Consider the following 15246-nt stretch of genomic DNA (forward strand, 5'->3'; position numbering starts at 1 on the left):
GCACCCCCAAAATCGTATGGGGGTGCCAAATGGCCCATTACCCCCCCCCTTGGACGCCTATGCTCATCTCATTCATTTTTATGACGTCAAATGGCTGATTTTTGAGACACTTTGTCCCCCTACCTACTAGTGTTCCAACTTTTCTTCCAATAATTTTAAATTAAGATGAAGGTAAAATTATAGCAAAAATGTGGCTTTGTAGGAATCTTCACAATGAACTTTGATCAAATAAGAATAGTACGTTCTGGATGTACACTACGTTATAATATTATTTATGCTAAGAACAACAAGGATGGCAAAATCCATTGTCTTACATTTTAATTGCTTATAATTCTTATCAAAAAGTAACAGAGTGCCTGTCTTTCTCTCTGGCTATATGCAGCAAACTATCGCGCCAATCACTGAACCGATATGGCTACCCATTACAGAGAAGCTTCTCTTATGTCCAGGTCTTAATACCCCCCAGAATAATTTTTTTTTACTTTTCCATCAAAGCTAAAATTGATGGTAGAGTATTAGTTATACCCTTCCTCCCCCCACCTCAATAAATTGCCCTTAGGGGTCTCTAGGATCATAGTTATATAATTAAGGTGAATAGCACAAACTTATCTTTTCCTTGTATTTTAATGTAACTGTTCATGAGATATTTAAGGACATTGTAGTTTATAGAGAAACTATTCTAAAATGATTCAATATTGCTCCTATTATGGTACATAATTGTACATGTAATATGTATGCATTTTAATCTGGGAACTTATCCGGGGATCTAAAGGGATAAGACAATGGCCGATAAATTGATGTACATCCCCGATGATGATATAAAAATATTCCTTCTGTAGATTAAAGTTGTAGTTCAAACGTTAATGAATCAATCAATCATAATTCATAAAAAGTCTCCAAAGTTGTAAGACTACAAATTAGAAAACGTTATTATTAAAAACTTTGGGGACTATTGTAATAAACAGCCCCTTGTCCCCTTCCTTCCTGGGGATTTTATCTGCATATGACGTCTCTGTCTAGTCTCGTGTAGATAATGTTATTGTTTGCCTACACCAACAACGAATTAATTCGGAAAAAAACACGAAACCTATATGTGATTTTCAGCTGTCGTTGGAGGGCAACATATAGTAGAATTGACTATCTTTTAATCTGCCACCCAAATATGATTTTAGATTTATTTAGCTTGTTGGCTATGCCTGATTTAAATCTAAGCTGGATCTTTGAATCATTTTAATGGTGAGCCAGATCGGGGTGAGCCAACTTTCCACCAATGAGTGTACTGCATTTTATGAAATGCCGCGCTGTGATTGGCTGAAATTCGGCGCACCCCGATCTGGCTCACCACTAAAATGATTTAAAGATCCAGCTCTAGTAATTTGGGTTGACGTAAGTGAGGAAGGGAAAGGACAATGAACTGTATATTAAACTGGTACCCAACGTTATATAAAAACTTTTTTTTTCACTGGATGGCTTATAAACTTATGGTACTTATATTAAGTTTGTTTGTTTAGACTAAATAGATAGGACCTAAAAATTCAGCCAATAATTCAGATTTAGAGAAAACATAATTTTGTTTCTTAGCATTGGGGCTGTAGATAAAATTCTTGTTGATTGTCTTAAGTTTTAACCCCATAAGATCCTTGGGAAATTTGTAACCAGGGAAAAGACAATGGCCGATAAATTGATATACACCTGAAATGATGATACACAAAATTACCCCTTATGTAGAATGCAATTAGTGGTTGAAACGTTTGGACATTCTTCTGAATGAATCAACCGATCAAAATTAACTCAAAGGCCCTCAAGGTTTACACATAATATTACCAATTGTCCTATCCCCGACACCCTGAACTAAATAATAGATACTCTATGCAAAGTAGAAATCAGGGATCTTCAGGGAAAAGACAATGGATGACGAATTTATGTACAACCCCAATGATTAGCTAATTATCTAAATATTTCTTGAAAAGATATACACTGATAATTTGAGCCAAGAAATCAAGCTTTAATAAAGTACCTAACGTATTTAAGCAAACTTATGAGAGAACAGACTTATAAAACTTTGGGTACCAGTGTAATTTACAGTCCAATGTCCTCTCCCTCCATGCAAAGTAGAAGTACATTATGCACTAACTTTAGTTTGGTAACTTGGTAAAAGTAAACAAGTCATCGTGATTTGTGGGTATGCATTCACTTCCCAGGGAGGGAGGGGACAATGGGCTGTTATTACACTAGTCCCTAAAGTTTTATATCAACATTTCTTATTCGTTGGCTTGACAACTTTGATGACTTTTTTATTGAATTTTAATTGGTTGTTGAAACGTTTCAACCACTAATTTTAATCAGTCCCGTTTCTGTGTTGATGTGATAGTACATCTAGGGGTATAAATCTATTGCTGGTCCCGTCTCTGTGTTGATGTGATAGTACATCTAGGGTTATAAATCTATTGCTCGTCCCGTCTCTGTGTTGATGTGACAGTACATCTAGGGATATAAATCTATTGCTGGCCCCGTCTCTGTGTTGATATGATAGTACATCTAGGATATTAAATCTTCTGTATTGATGTGACAGTACATCTAGGGTTATAAATCTATTGCTGGAACCGTCTCTATGATGATGTGATAGTACATCTAGGGTTATTAATCTATTGCTGGACCCGTCTCTGTGTTGATGTGATAGCACATCTAGGGTTATTAATCAATTGCTGTCCCCGTCTCTGTGTTGATGTGATAGTATACATCTAGGGTTATAAATCTATAGCTGGCCCCGTCTCTGTGTTGTTGTGATAGTACATCTAGGGTTATAAATCTATAGCTGGCCCCGTCTCTATGTTGATGTGATAGTAAATCTAGGGTTATAATTCTATTGCTGGCCCCGTCTCTATGTTGATGTATTGATAATGAATGCTAATTATACTGGGAAGAAAGGACAAGAGATTATTATACAGTACTTTTTTCTTCCAATATAAAAATACTAGTGGCTGTGGGAGGTCTTTATTTTAAGTGATTAGATAGAGGATAGAAAAATAGCCTAAAACCATGCCAAGAAATAAATCTACAATTAAAATAGCATAAAACCATCCCGTGACCTGTGTGAAGCTTTCCTATGCAGGACATTTCAATCATTTTAGTATCTATGGAAATCTCTAGCTTCAGGCAAAAAACCTTAGTTCTTTATATAAAACTAGCGGCTACGCCCCTAGAGGCCTCTAGGGGCACTTGAGGAGGAGAGAGTCGAATTTGATAATTCAATTTCTTATTTTAGATTTTAAAAGAAAAAGTTTTAAAAAATTTACGTTTGATGTTTATTTTTCGTTGAACTCTCTTTCTAAAATTAGTAAATTTTTAAAAAATCTAATTTCTCTAGGGAGGGTGGTGGTACCCTCCCCCAAAATAGTTATAAACCTTCCCGGGACATATGAGAATCTACCCTGTTAAGGAGAACCCAATCGGTTCAGCGGTTAGCGAGATCCTTCGGTACACACAGACACACAGACATCCTGTTACTTTAGTATAAGGATGATATGTTTTAACATTAACAACTTATTAGAATGTAGATTAAAAACTGATTAAGTTCTTCCTCTTAGGGAAGCTTTACATAGATCCCGGGATGGTTTTAGGCTATTTCATTTTTAAATTTAAGCTTGAGGATGGTTACTAGTTGTTGAAATTGCCCCTTCGCCTTTTATTATCAATAAACAATTTTTTTTCAATTAATTGCTAATATCATCAAAAATATTATGCTTGGTATTTTATATATTTGTGTGCACATTAATTTTACTTTCATTGTCTTATCCCTTAAGATGCCTGATTTGTATGTGTATTTATGTTTATGAATATGGCGCTTATTGCCATTACAAGTTAGAATTGAGCTTTTGCTAAATGTATGTTACTAAAAATGTTACTCTATTACTGAGATATGCTCGTTCGTCCGTCTGTCCTTATAAAGTATTTTTGTGCATATTAAGGCAGGGATCTAAAGGGATAAGAAAATGGCCGATAAATTTATGTACATGCCCAATGATAATGCACCAAATTAGTAGTTGAAAAGTTTGGACACTCAACTTAATGAACCAACCAATGAAAATTTGTTAAAGCCGCCGAGGTTTTTAAACCAACAAATAAGAATAGTTATTTCTCGCATCGTATTATAAACAGCTTTCCGCGGATATAAAATGTACGATTTTAGGCTTAAAACCAGTTTTTTATATTAGTAGAAAGCTGGATATAATACGATGCTAGACATAGTTTTTTCGTAAGGATGAGAACCGGTTCTTATCCACCGGATTCGAATGAATACGAGAAATATAAATATAAAACTTTGAGGACTAGTGTAATAAACAGCCCAATATCCTCTCCCTTACTGATATTTAGGGGGGGGGATATTTAGGGAGGAGTCATTGGACTGTAAATTATAAGGGTATCCAAAGTTTTTTTTTATAAACACGCTCTTTGAATGGTTGGATAAAAAACTATGGGTGTTTAATTTTGATTGGTTGGTACAAACATGCGAGAAAATAAAGTGTCTACTTCTAGTTTTCCTAACTTATTAAGATTTTTCCAAAATAGACTTTTTGTATGTATTATTTACTGATTTGTGTTTTTTTCCTTAACAGGACGATTGAGAATGAAAACTTCTGTTTTTGAAATATATATTTGGCGTGTACAAAGAATAAAGATGTTAGTTTGATAAAGTAGTCTTGGGTTGAGATGGATTAATAGCTTTTAAAACTAACTATGTATTCTTACTTGTGTAGGATCAAAATAAGAGAATTCCTTAGCTAACATAGACAGTTAGGGATCTAAGGGGATAAGAAAATTGATGATAAATTAATATAATACTGATTTAAATTACTGCAAGGTACAATGTTATAAGCGAAGCATCTCTATAATAAAGTCCTAATGTAAATATGTCCTTAAACATTATCCTGTATTAGGCAGTTTTTCTACAAATTTACCTACCATTTTGTTTCGACTTTTATACATTTATATTCTGATTGTTCAGTTCTGATACTCTACAAGTCATAATGCTCGTTTGTCCTACCGATTCAGAGCTTCGCTTTTATGGATGTTGTCATCCTTGTTCATATGTATCTATGTTACATAAGCTTGTTTATGAGTAGTAAGTCCTACTGTCTACAGTACCACCTAGCTAAGCATATGTTTTAAGCAGATTATACAATAGTGTTTTTGCAATACAACATTTATATACACAGTAGTAGACAATTAACAATTAGAGGCCTCTAGGGGCAATTGAGAACAAAGGTAGTAGGTGGAGGGGGTGGATAAGTCGACCCTCTTTTTTCCTGGCCCTTTCGTGGCAACTTCTCTTCGTTGTATTTTCACAGTACATTTTCTCCTATTTCTAGCCCCTGCGGGAGGGCTCTGACACTGCGGGGCAATCACCTAACCTTACCTAACCTAAAGTAACCTATTAAAGATACTGTAAAAATACGACAAATCGCCCCTGCAGAGGTGTTGCTACGAAAGGGGGTATTGGGAGGATAGAGGTACCCTTCCCCCAAAAGTGATTAGCGAGATATTATGATACAGACAGACAGTAAGACATCCTGTAACTTTATAATTTGTATTACATATATATCATTTTATTTATTTTTAATTTCTAATGTTTTATATGTACATATATTTATATTAGATTTATGTCTGTTTATTACTGAGATACACAAATTAAGAGATGTAGTATGCATTACAAGGTTTTATATTCAGGTAGACCCTATACACTGTGTTCAATATTACAGTATTTTCACAAATAAATAATTAATAGAGTTTAATTATTTTAATGAATATTAGGTGTTCGTTCATTATGGCAAATTTAGTAGGAAGAGAGTAAATCACCAGAGAGAGAGAGAGAGAGAGAGAGAGACAATGGGCTGTTTATTACGCTAGACTTCATGAATTTTAATTAGTTGATTCATTAAGTTTAGTGCTCAAACGTTTCAACCCCTGATTATAATGTACAGAAGGGTGGTTATCAGCTGTTTTACTAGTTAGTTTGAGTCTAATGGTGGTTTTAGGCTAATTTACTTTTCTTCCTTGCCCCTTTTAATTCAATACAAAGCCCCTAGTTGCTTGGCGCAACTGCTAGTAAGAGCATACTTTAAAACTCAGGGTTTAACCTTCTTATAGCTAGGATGATAAAAATTTTAATGAAAAAGTAGATTATGACTACTGACTATTTTATCTTAAAAATTACTTTAATTCATGTTTTTTTCCATTTTTTTTAACCTATCCTAAAAAAGATTTAAATTAGAGCTACCCGAGGAAAACAAAATTACTGTTGCAAACCAGGAAGAGGGGGACAAAGGGCTGTTTATTACACTAGTCCCCAAAGTTTTATAATAACATTTTCTTATTCTTATTCTCAACAATTTTGGGGACTTTTACTGAATTTTGACAGGTAGGTTTATTAAATTAAGCGTTTAAACGTTTCAACCACTAAGTTTCATTTACAGAAGGGGTAATTTATGTGTCATCGTTGGGGATGTACATCAATTTATCAGCCATTGCCTTATCCCTTTAGATCCCTGGTTGCAAGCATGAATCCAAATTGAATTTAAAATAATGGAACACCAAAAAAAGAGAATTACATTGCTTACATGAACTATTGTGTAAGCTTAATCTAGAATTCTTTACAAGATACAAACTCTAAAGGATGCATTTTAATAAGCCTTCCTAAAATCGGTTTTAAGAGGGAGGGGTAAGAGGGGGGGGGGGGGTTGTATATAAATCACCATTTTCCACTGACAATGCGATTGACTTTTTAAGGTTTTTAAATGTATGTATGTTTTATTTGCATGTTTATACACATTGGCAAAGATGTGAGAAGTATATTTAGGACTTTGAAGAAAAATGGGCCATCCTTACATAAAAGAAACATAATGTTCGACTGTCTATCTGTTTGTCTGTACGAAAAGATCTCACTAACCAACCTAATTAAATATCCTTTACAGTAAAGATTCTTATAAACTTGGAAGGGGTGCCCTACCAATTAAATCGCCTAATGAAACTATTTCCCAATCCCCTTATTTTTTTATATTTTTAACATAATTGTGTGGGTCGTGGTCCCCCCCCCCCATTGAGCGGGGGGACCAAAAGTAAACTACAGAGAAACATTTCTCAAAGGAAATAAATTTTTACACTTTTTTTCTATCAATACAAATAATAATTATTTCCATCAAATTATTTGATCTTTTAAAAGAAAAATAAGAAAAGAAATTAAAGATAAGGAAATGGCAAATATATTTTGTAATGTTACCTAATTAGGTTGTCTCAAGTGAATAATCACGACAAAGTCAGGGAGGGAGGGGACAGTGGACTTTAAATTACACTGGTACCCAAAGTTTTATAGCACTATTATCTTTTTCAATTACTATAAATAATTAGGTACTTTTATGTAATTATCATTGGTTGGTTACAAAAGTGTAGTGTCCAAACTTTTCAACCAATAATTTGTTGTACAGAAGGGTTAATTTTGTTTAGCATCACTGGGAAAGTATATCAATTTTTTGCATCGTCTTATACCTTAAGATTCCTTGCACAACATGAGATATTTAGTCTTTACCAATATGTTAGAGTACGTAAAAAGAATATAAACAAGGATGACAACATCCATAAAAGCGAAGCACTGAAATGGTAGGACAAACGAATATTAACACTTGTAGATTGTCAGAACTAAATTAGGAGAATATTAATGCATCAGTACAAACAACATTGTAAGTAAATTTGTTGCAAATCTGCATAGATAGATGATACTGTTTAAGGACATACTTACATTTTTTGAACTTGTTTATAGAGATGCTTTGCTTATAACATTGTACCTTGTTGTAATAGGAATCAGTTTTCAAAAAATCAGAAGAATCGGATAATTTTAACATACAAAAATATGTTGTCAAAAAAGTTAAAAATCGACATGTTTTAAATGGACGTATGGACATTCTGGTATTGATTATAGAGTTGCTACGCTTTCTAAATTGTACCTAACAACTACAGGAATCATCATGCAAAATTTGGAATCGATAGGACAATTCTAACCTGTTTATTAACGAAAAGAGCTAACTCTCTGTTACGGACGTACGACCGGACCGACCCTAATTATAGAAAAGCTTCGCTTTTAAAAATAAATAATTATTTAACAAGATTAATATTGATTTTTCCATTTTTCCTTAATATCTATTTTTTATTTTTTTTAAGGTAGTTTTTTATTTGATATATATATATATATAGATTAAAACCTACAAAGTTATCATTTTAAACGGTTAGGATTGGTAGGAAAAAAGTTACCCCCAGGGAGTAAAATCAATTTGGTTCCCTCAGGCAACCTCAAACTGAAAGGTCAGTTAGTTCATCTAGTAGAAGAGGTTGGGATGGTTTAAAATGGGGCATCGCTATTTCAGTCAACTGCGAGCATCACTTTATCAGAGTACATGGAAATCTGGTGCAACATCCATGTAATAATATATCGATTCTTAACCTCCAAATTTTGGTTACTTGTTGTATGATGTATATTTTTTTTGTAAAATAACTCTTTGATATTACTCTATGGAAAGATAAATACTAAAACAAGGTTGGCAACTTCCATAAGTGGTGAAGTAAAAAAAAATAGATTGACAAACGGATGGAGGAAAAGTTATTTTTGAACAAATGTTCAGCCTTTAAAAAAACAAATGAAGAAAAAAAGAGAGCAATATAAATATGAAGATAGAATATGACTAAACCATCCTAAAAATACAAGTAAGTAAATTGTATTATGGATGCATTGTTCAAAAGGGATATCCTAACCTAAAAATAAAGCAATGTATCCTACATAGAGGCCGAGAAAATCATATTTCTCCCATAGCGTTAAAAAAGAATTGACTGGCGGACAGACAAAGTGAACTATAAAGTAGCTTCGCTACTTATAAAAACATGTAATTATTGAGGAGTATACATTCACAAAGAGAGAGGGGACAATGGGCTGTTTATTACAATAGTTACCAAAGTTTTACAAAAATGTTTTATTATTCGTTGGCTTTACAATTTTAGGGACTTTGTAGTGAATTTTAGGGAAATATGATTGATTGGTTCATTATGTTGAGTGTTTAAACGTTTTAACTATTAATTTTAATCTAGAGAATTTTAGGTATCATCATTTTTTGGCCATTGTCTTATCCCTTTAGATCCCTGGTACTTACAAAGTTGTGATTATGACGCAAATCCTGTTCTAATTGCTACCATGTCTTACAAATCTATAATAATAGCATAATTAGTCAGGGAAATAAAGGAATAAGTAAATTGCCAAAAAATTTATTTACATTCCAATGATGATACACAAAATAACCTCTTCTGTATATTTTGTGGTTGAAACGTTTGTACACACAACTTTATGGAACAACAGATTAAAATTTGATAAAGGTCCCCAAAGTTGTAAAGCCAACGAATAAGAAAACGTTATTATAAAATTTTATTGACTAGTGTAATAAACAGCCCATTTCCCTCTCATTTTTAAACTAATGATTGTAATCTTGAAAAGGGGTAATCTTATATACCATCAATGGGAATGCTCATCAATTTCTGGTCTACTAGTATCTAGGGGCTCTCTATTCAAAGAGTTAGGAAATTGAAAAAAAATAGACTAAAACCATTTCAAGACTTAAATCAAATTCATGAAGGGAGTTGAAATTTGACCGTAAATTATAGTCTAATCCAAAAAATAAATATAAATATCTTATTCGTTGGTTTAAAAACCTTTCAGTACTTTTATTTACTCTTAATTGGATGGTTCAAACTACCGATATCCTATTTTTAACTAATACTCTTAATTTTGTTTATAACAATTTGGGATGTCTACGAACTTATCGTCCATTGTCTTATCACTTAAGATTCCTGTGAATTTGGGAATATAACATGAATGACAAATTTAGATCAGCTGAAAATGGATTTCCTATTCGAGCCCTAGTTTCCTAAAGTGTACAGCAGATAACCCAATTATTGCAGACCCTATTTTCAGCTACTCCGGTCAATTTGTGAAAACAAAGCGATTTATACATTATACATTCAAAATTTAAATTTTTAAAATTTAGATTTTTTTTGGAATTTTGAAACTTTTTTAGCTAGTAGCAAATTTTGAGATAGGACGCGGACGCTAGGTACACTTTCGGAAACTAAATTTCAGTTCATCCAAATTTAGCAGTAGTATAGAACAGGGAGGGTGGGGACATTGGGTTGTTTATTCCACTAGTCCCCAAAGTTTTGCAATAAAGTTTTCTTATTCGTGATTTAGACAACCTTGGGGACTTTTATTGAATTTCAATTGTTTGTTTAATAAAATGTCCAAGCGTTTCACCTATTATAATGTTAATCTACAAAAGAGTTGATTTTGTGTATCATCATTGGGGAAAAACATCAATTTATCGGCCATTGTCTTATCCCTTAAGATCCCTGAGTGTAAGATCTATATGTTATAAAACATAGGATTCAAAAAAAGTGTCAAGATATAGATTTAATATAAACTTTTCTTTGATATGAAATCTTTAAAGGAAGAAAAGTGTCAAATATGACAAGAATATTATGCTATATAATTCTATATTGCTTTCAAGTTTTGCATAACCGTTAGTGCCTAATAAAAAATGACGTTATCTATAATACAAAGTTGTACGATGTCTGACTGTCTGTCTGAAGCTTAAGATCTCAGTAACCACTGAACCGATTGGACTCTACTCTTCAGGGAATATATCTACTGGTCCTGGGATGGTTTTAAGCTATTTTTTTTGGCGAGACACCCCAAACCTCCCCAAAAAATTAAAAATACCCCCCCAAATTTTTTTTTCATTAAAAACTAAAATCATAAAAAAGAGTTCTACTACCCCCCCCCAAAATTTTGTTTTTAGTTTTTCTTTTTAAATCTAAATAATACCAAAATAGGTTGATTAGACCCCTAGAGGCTAGGAGCGATGCCGCTAGTATAATATTAATGACCAGAGGCCAGTATACACTGTAATTGACCACTGATAAAATGTATACTGTCCTTTTATTTGGTCTTTTGAATTGTATGACACCAATTTTTATCAGGCACTTATATGCTTCTTCTTAAAATTTTTTGCTAGTAGAAAACCCCTTTCATTAATATAAAACTGATTTTAGCCCCTTCGTCACCTAACCTAACCTAAAGAAAGTAAAAAAATGTAGATGGTAAATTTTAAATAGTAATATCATGTTTAAAATTATGATAGTTATTTTTCGCATCGTAATATAAAGAAACAGCTTCCCACGGATGTAAGAATATACAATTATAACCAGTTTTTTGCCTTGAGATAACGAATTTTGATTGGTTGGATCATTAAGTTGATACATACTTTTTCAATATGGCGGAGCACCGGTTTTAATCCACTGGTTTTTAATCGGTTTGGAAGCGTTTCTGGAATGCAGATTCTGATATCAAACGGGAAAATGTAGAAGCAGCTCAAAGAGTATACAATATTGTGTAACAAAATAAAGAGGCTGGTAATTTTATTCCACTAGCTTTTTAAGGATTTTGCGGTAAAACTTTCCTATAATATAAAAAAGTACGGTTTTTTAGTCTAAAGCTTAAGATCTCAATAACTACTGAACTGATTGGGTTCTTTAATATAGGTAAGCGTCACATATGTCCAGTATTCGTTTCAGGCTAATTTATTTTCAGATTTAAGTTTTGGATTTTTTTAGCTATTTTTTCTAGACTTTTTTGCCACTTTGAACACAAAGCCCCTATGCACAACGGCGTGTAATTATGTAAGTGAAGATAAGATATTCTTATAAAGTTATATTTTATTTTATAAAATATAAAATCTTAGTTCCAAAAATTAAAATTTAAATAGCTAAAATATTTGTTGGCATTATGCGATGGTAATATATTTTATTTTATTATCTTTGCTATTAAAAAAAAATCTTGTGCATTTTAGTGTTTACATTAAAATACCAAATATTAGAATTAGAACCTTACAATATAATCAAATTTTTACGCTTTCCCAATCCACTTGTTTGTTTATAAATATTAATTGTTAGGTTAGGTTTTATTGGGTACTGGGTAGCACCACTGGGGTAATGCACTGCAGTGTTTGCCCCCCCCCCCTAACAAAATATAATCAAAAAAAGCTATCACGCCTTATTTTCAATATGATTTTTAAATGAGAGTGATGGTGGGGTTTAAGTTTCAGCTATATTTGTAACATTGAAAAAAAAACTTTACTAAACTCGTATGCCATACGAAAAAGATGATATTGCAATAAAGTTAAACTTTTTAACAACTCAAATTGGCAATTCAAAAAACAAAATAACGACTTTTTAAGTCAAAACATAAGCATGATTTCTTCTTTTAAAAAGTTGAAAAAACTTATCCTTATACTAAAGTAACAGAAAGTTTGTCTGTGTGTTTGTACCAAAGGATCTCGCTAACCGCTGAACCGATCGGGTTCTCCTTAACAGGGTAGCTTCTCATAGGTCCCGGGAAGGTTTATAACTATTTTTGGGGAGGGTACCACCACCCTACGAAGAGAAATCGCCCCTAGAAAAAAAATTATTTCCCCCCCAAATTTTTTTACTTTTATATAAGTCTAAAAATTAAGTCTTGGGATTAAACCCTCCTCAAGTGCCCCTAGAGGCCTCTAGGGGCGTAGCCGCTAGTCTTGAATATAATGTTAAGAATATGTATTATTCTTTAAAAGAAGCAGCTTACAGTGTCTAATAAAAATGACGTCATACAATACAAATGACCAATGATAGGCCAGTATACTTTGTACTTGACCATTGGTAAACTGTATATTGGTCTATCATTGGTTATTTGTATTGTATAAAGTCATTTTTTAATTGGACACCATACGCTGCTCTGTTTAAAACCAGAACAAATGTTGTGTTCATTTATCAAAGGCTTTTATAAAGTCAAACATACGAAATTAACAGAATTATACTGTCCATAAATACCCCTCTAAAAACTAAATAAAAGTCAACAAATAGCAGATTTGCAATACAAAAACAATCCAAAATAATAAATGTTGGTTATTAATTCATGTTATGCTAGACAAAACAATTAAAAGTTATTTTTGGCAAAAATGAATGTTTTCATTAAATTACCTAATATAACGCACAGTAGAAAATGGATGAAAAAAATAAAATTCATTTATTTGTAAACCTATGGTTTTTATTCTATTTTTTTAAGTTTCTACTTTATAGCACAAAATTTATTCAATCAAGTCCTTGTTGTGCGTTTTTACAGCACTAACTTTTATTATAAACAAATTGTCTCATTGCAATAGGTTAAAATATTTTTGAATAAAGATCCTTTTTCATGGAAAAAAACAGTTTTAAATAGCTGAAACTTAATATTTAAAAATATCAAATTAAAACTTTAACTAGTTTTTGGAGGTACTTAAGTTCAAATTTTTATGAACTTTTGCTAAATAAAGGTTAATCAATAAAAAAAAACTTTTATTAAAGTTGTGGGCCTACAAGTATATACTTCTTTAACCCAAAACTAATTATGACAAATAAACATTATTATTATTACTATTATGTCATGTATCGAAAATAAATATTTCCTTTTAATAAAGTTCAAAGAAAAAGCTAATTACCAATAATAAATATTCAATTCATTCTATTTTTTTCTTCTCTTTTTATTATTTTTTTTAACAAGGATGAAAACTTCCGTAAAAGCGAAGCTCTGAAACGGTAGGACAAACGTATATTAAAACTTGTGTCATGTCAGAACTGAATAATCAGAATATAAATATATAAAAGTATAAACAAAATTGTAAGAAAATTTGTTGCAAAACGGCTTAAAGACATTATATTGTTTAAGGACACACTTAAATTTTTAGGACTTGATTATAGAGATGCTTCGCTTATAACAATTTACCTTGTTTTAATAATTATCAGTATTCCAAAAATTATATGAATAGCATAGATGAACTAACTGTTATGGACGGACGGATGGATGGACAGATCAACCCTTATTATAGAAAAGCGTCGCTTTTAAAAATAGTTAAATTATATAAGCGTAATTTTTATATACTTTATAAGAAGTATTATTTTATTTCTTATTCGAAAACTGTGGGACAAAAATTCTAAAAAATATTAATATTTTATTTTATTTTCAGAAAATTTCAAAAAATGCAAGATTATAATTATTTAAAGAATATTAAAATGTCTGAGCTAAGCTAACAGTGAAATAATATTACAAATCAGCCAACGAATTAGCTAAAATATCCGCCAAAACTAAACACAAAAAAAATCAGCTAAGAATTGTGAAATCAGATAAAATTTTCAAAATGGCGGGAGACCAGAAAAAGTAAGTGATTTTTCTAATAATTTTCTTTCTCTTTTTGCATTTTTTATGTATTTTGATTCCTAGTAGGATTAAGTATCGTGTTATAAGTGAAGAAACTTTATAATCATGTCTACAGTTTAAAATTTAACAACTTATTTTAAAACTATTTAGCAATATGTATATTAATTTAAATCCACAGCTGTCATGTCATTTAATGTTTTTAAAGTTCGTTTGTCCGTTTTATATGTTGAAGTTTCAAAAGAAATGTTTGTCGTAAAAATGTTGACACAGAAACCCAGGGATCTAAGGGATAAGACATTATAAGATAAATTGATTTACATTCCCAACCATGATAAACAAAGGCTTAGACTCTACTAGTTCGGAATCAATCAATTAAAATTTAATAAAAGTACTCAAGTTTTTTAGGCCAACTAATACGATTAATTGGGTATACAACACTTTGGGTACTAGCATATTTTGCAGTTCAATGTCCCCACCCTCCCTGCAGAAACCAAACTGAGAAAAAGAAACAAAATATTGGGAATAGATAAATTAACACAGCAACGCAGACAAACAAGGAAATAAATATTCAGAATTAGTATAGTTTGAGTTTGAAAAACTTGTGCATTGGTTTAGAATTGGGGTGGGGGGGGGGGACTTTAGGGGGGAACTATTAATTATACTGGCTCTCCAATTGAAAACTTAAATATCGATTAAATTGTTAGAATTAGATTGAAAAGTATTAAAACATGTCAGTCTACATAAGGGAAATTTTGTTTATCGTAATCATTAATTTATTGTCCATTGTCTTATCCATTAAGATCTCTAAAGGATAAGGGATAAAACCCAGGATTCAATTATGAATTTTAGGTTTGACTTTTTCAAAATTTATTTTTGCTGACTGCTTTTTATCCCATTTTCGTGGAAAAATGTATTTCTAGAACTCTTTA

The 15246-nt window shown here is 31.8% G+C and overlaps 1 protein-coding gene across 3 annotated transcripts in view; it reads left to right on the forward strand.

The window, feature by feature from the left end:
• Window positions 1-14124: 14124 nt before the first annotated feature.
• The window catches only part of LOC145335104 (P2X purinoceptor 4-like), a 129775-nt gene continuing 128653 nt past the window's right edge, over window positions 14125-15246 (forward strand). For 2 of the 3 annotated variants that reach the window (XM_080180822.1, XM_080180824.1), the window contains exon 1: window positions 14125-14317. In XM_080180822.1, coding sequence (XP_080036948.1) covers window positions 14298-14317 — 20 coding nt within the window. In that variant the 5' untranslated portion in view covers window positions 14125-14297. The remainder of the gene's footprint in view (window positions 14318-15246) is intronic. The other variant, XM_080180823.1, reaches the window with a different exon arrangement.

Source organism: Acartia tonsa, chromosome 13 (assembly GCF_053477335.1).
Source record: "Acartia tonsa isolate MP-2025a chromosome 13, ASM5347733v1, whole genome shotgun sequence".
Taxonomy (NCBI): domain Eukaryota; kingdom Metazoa; phylum Arthropoda; class Copepoda; order Calanoida; family Acartiidae; genus Acartia; species Acartia tonsa.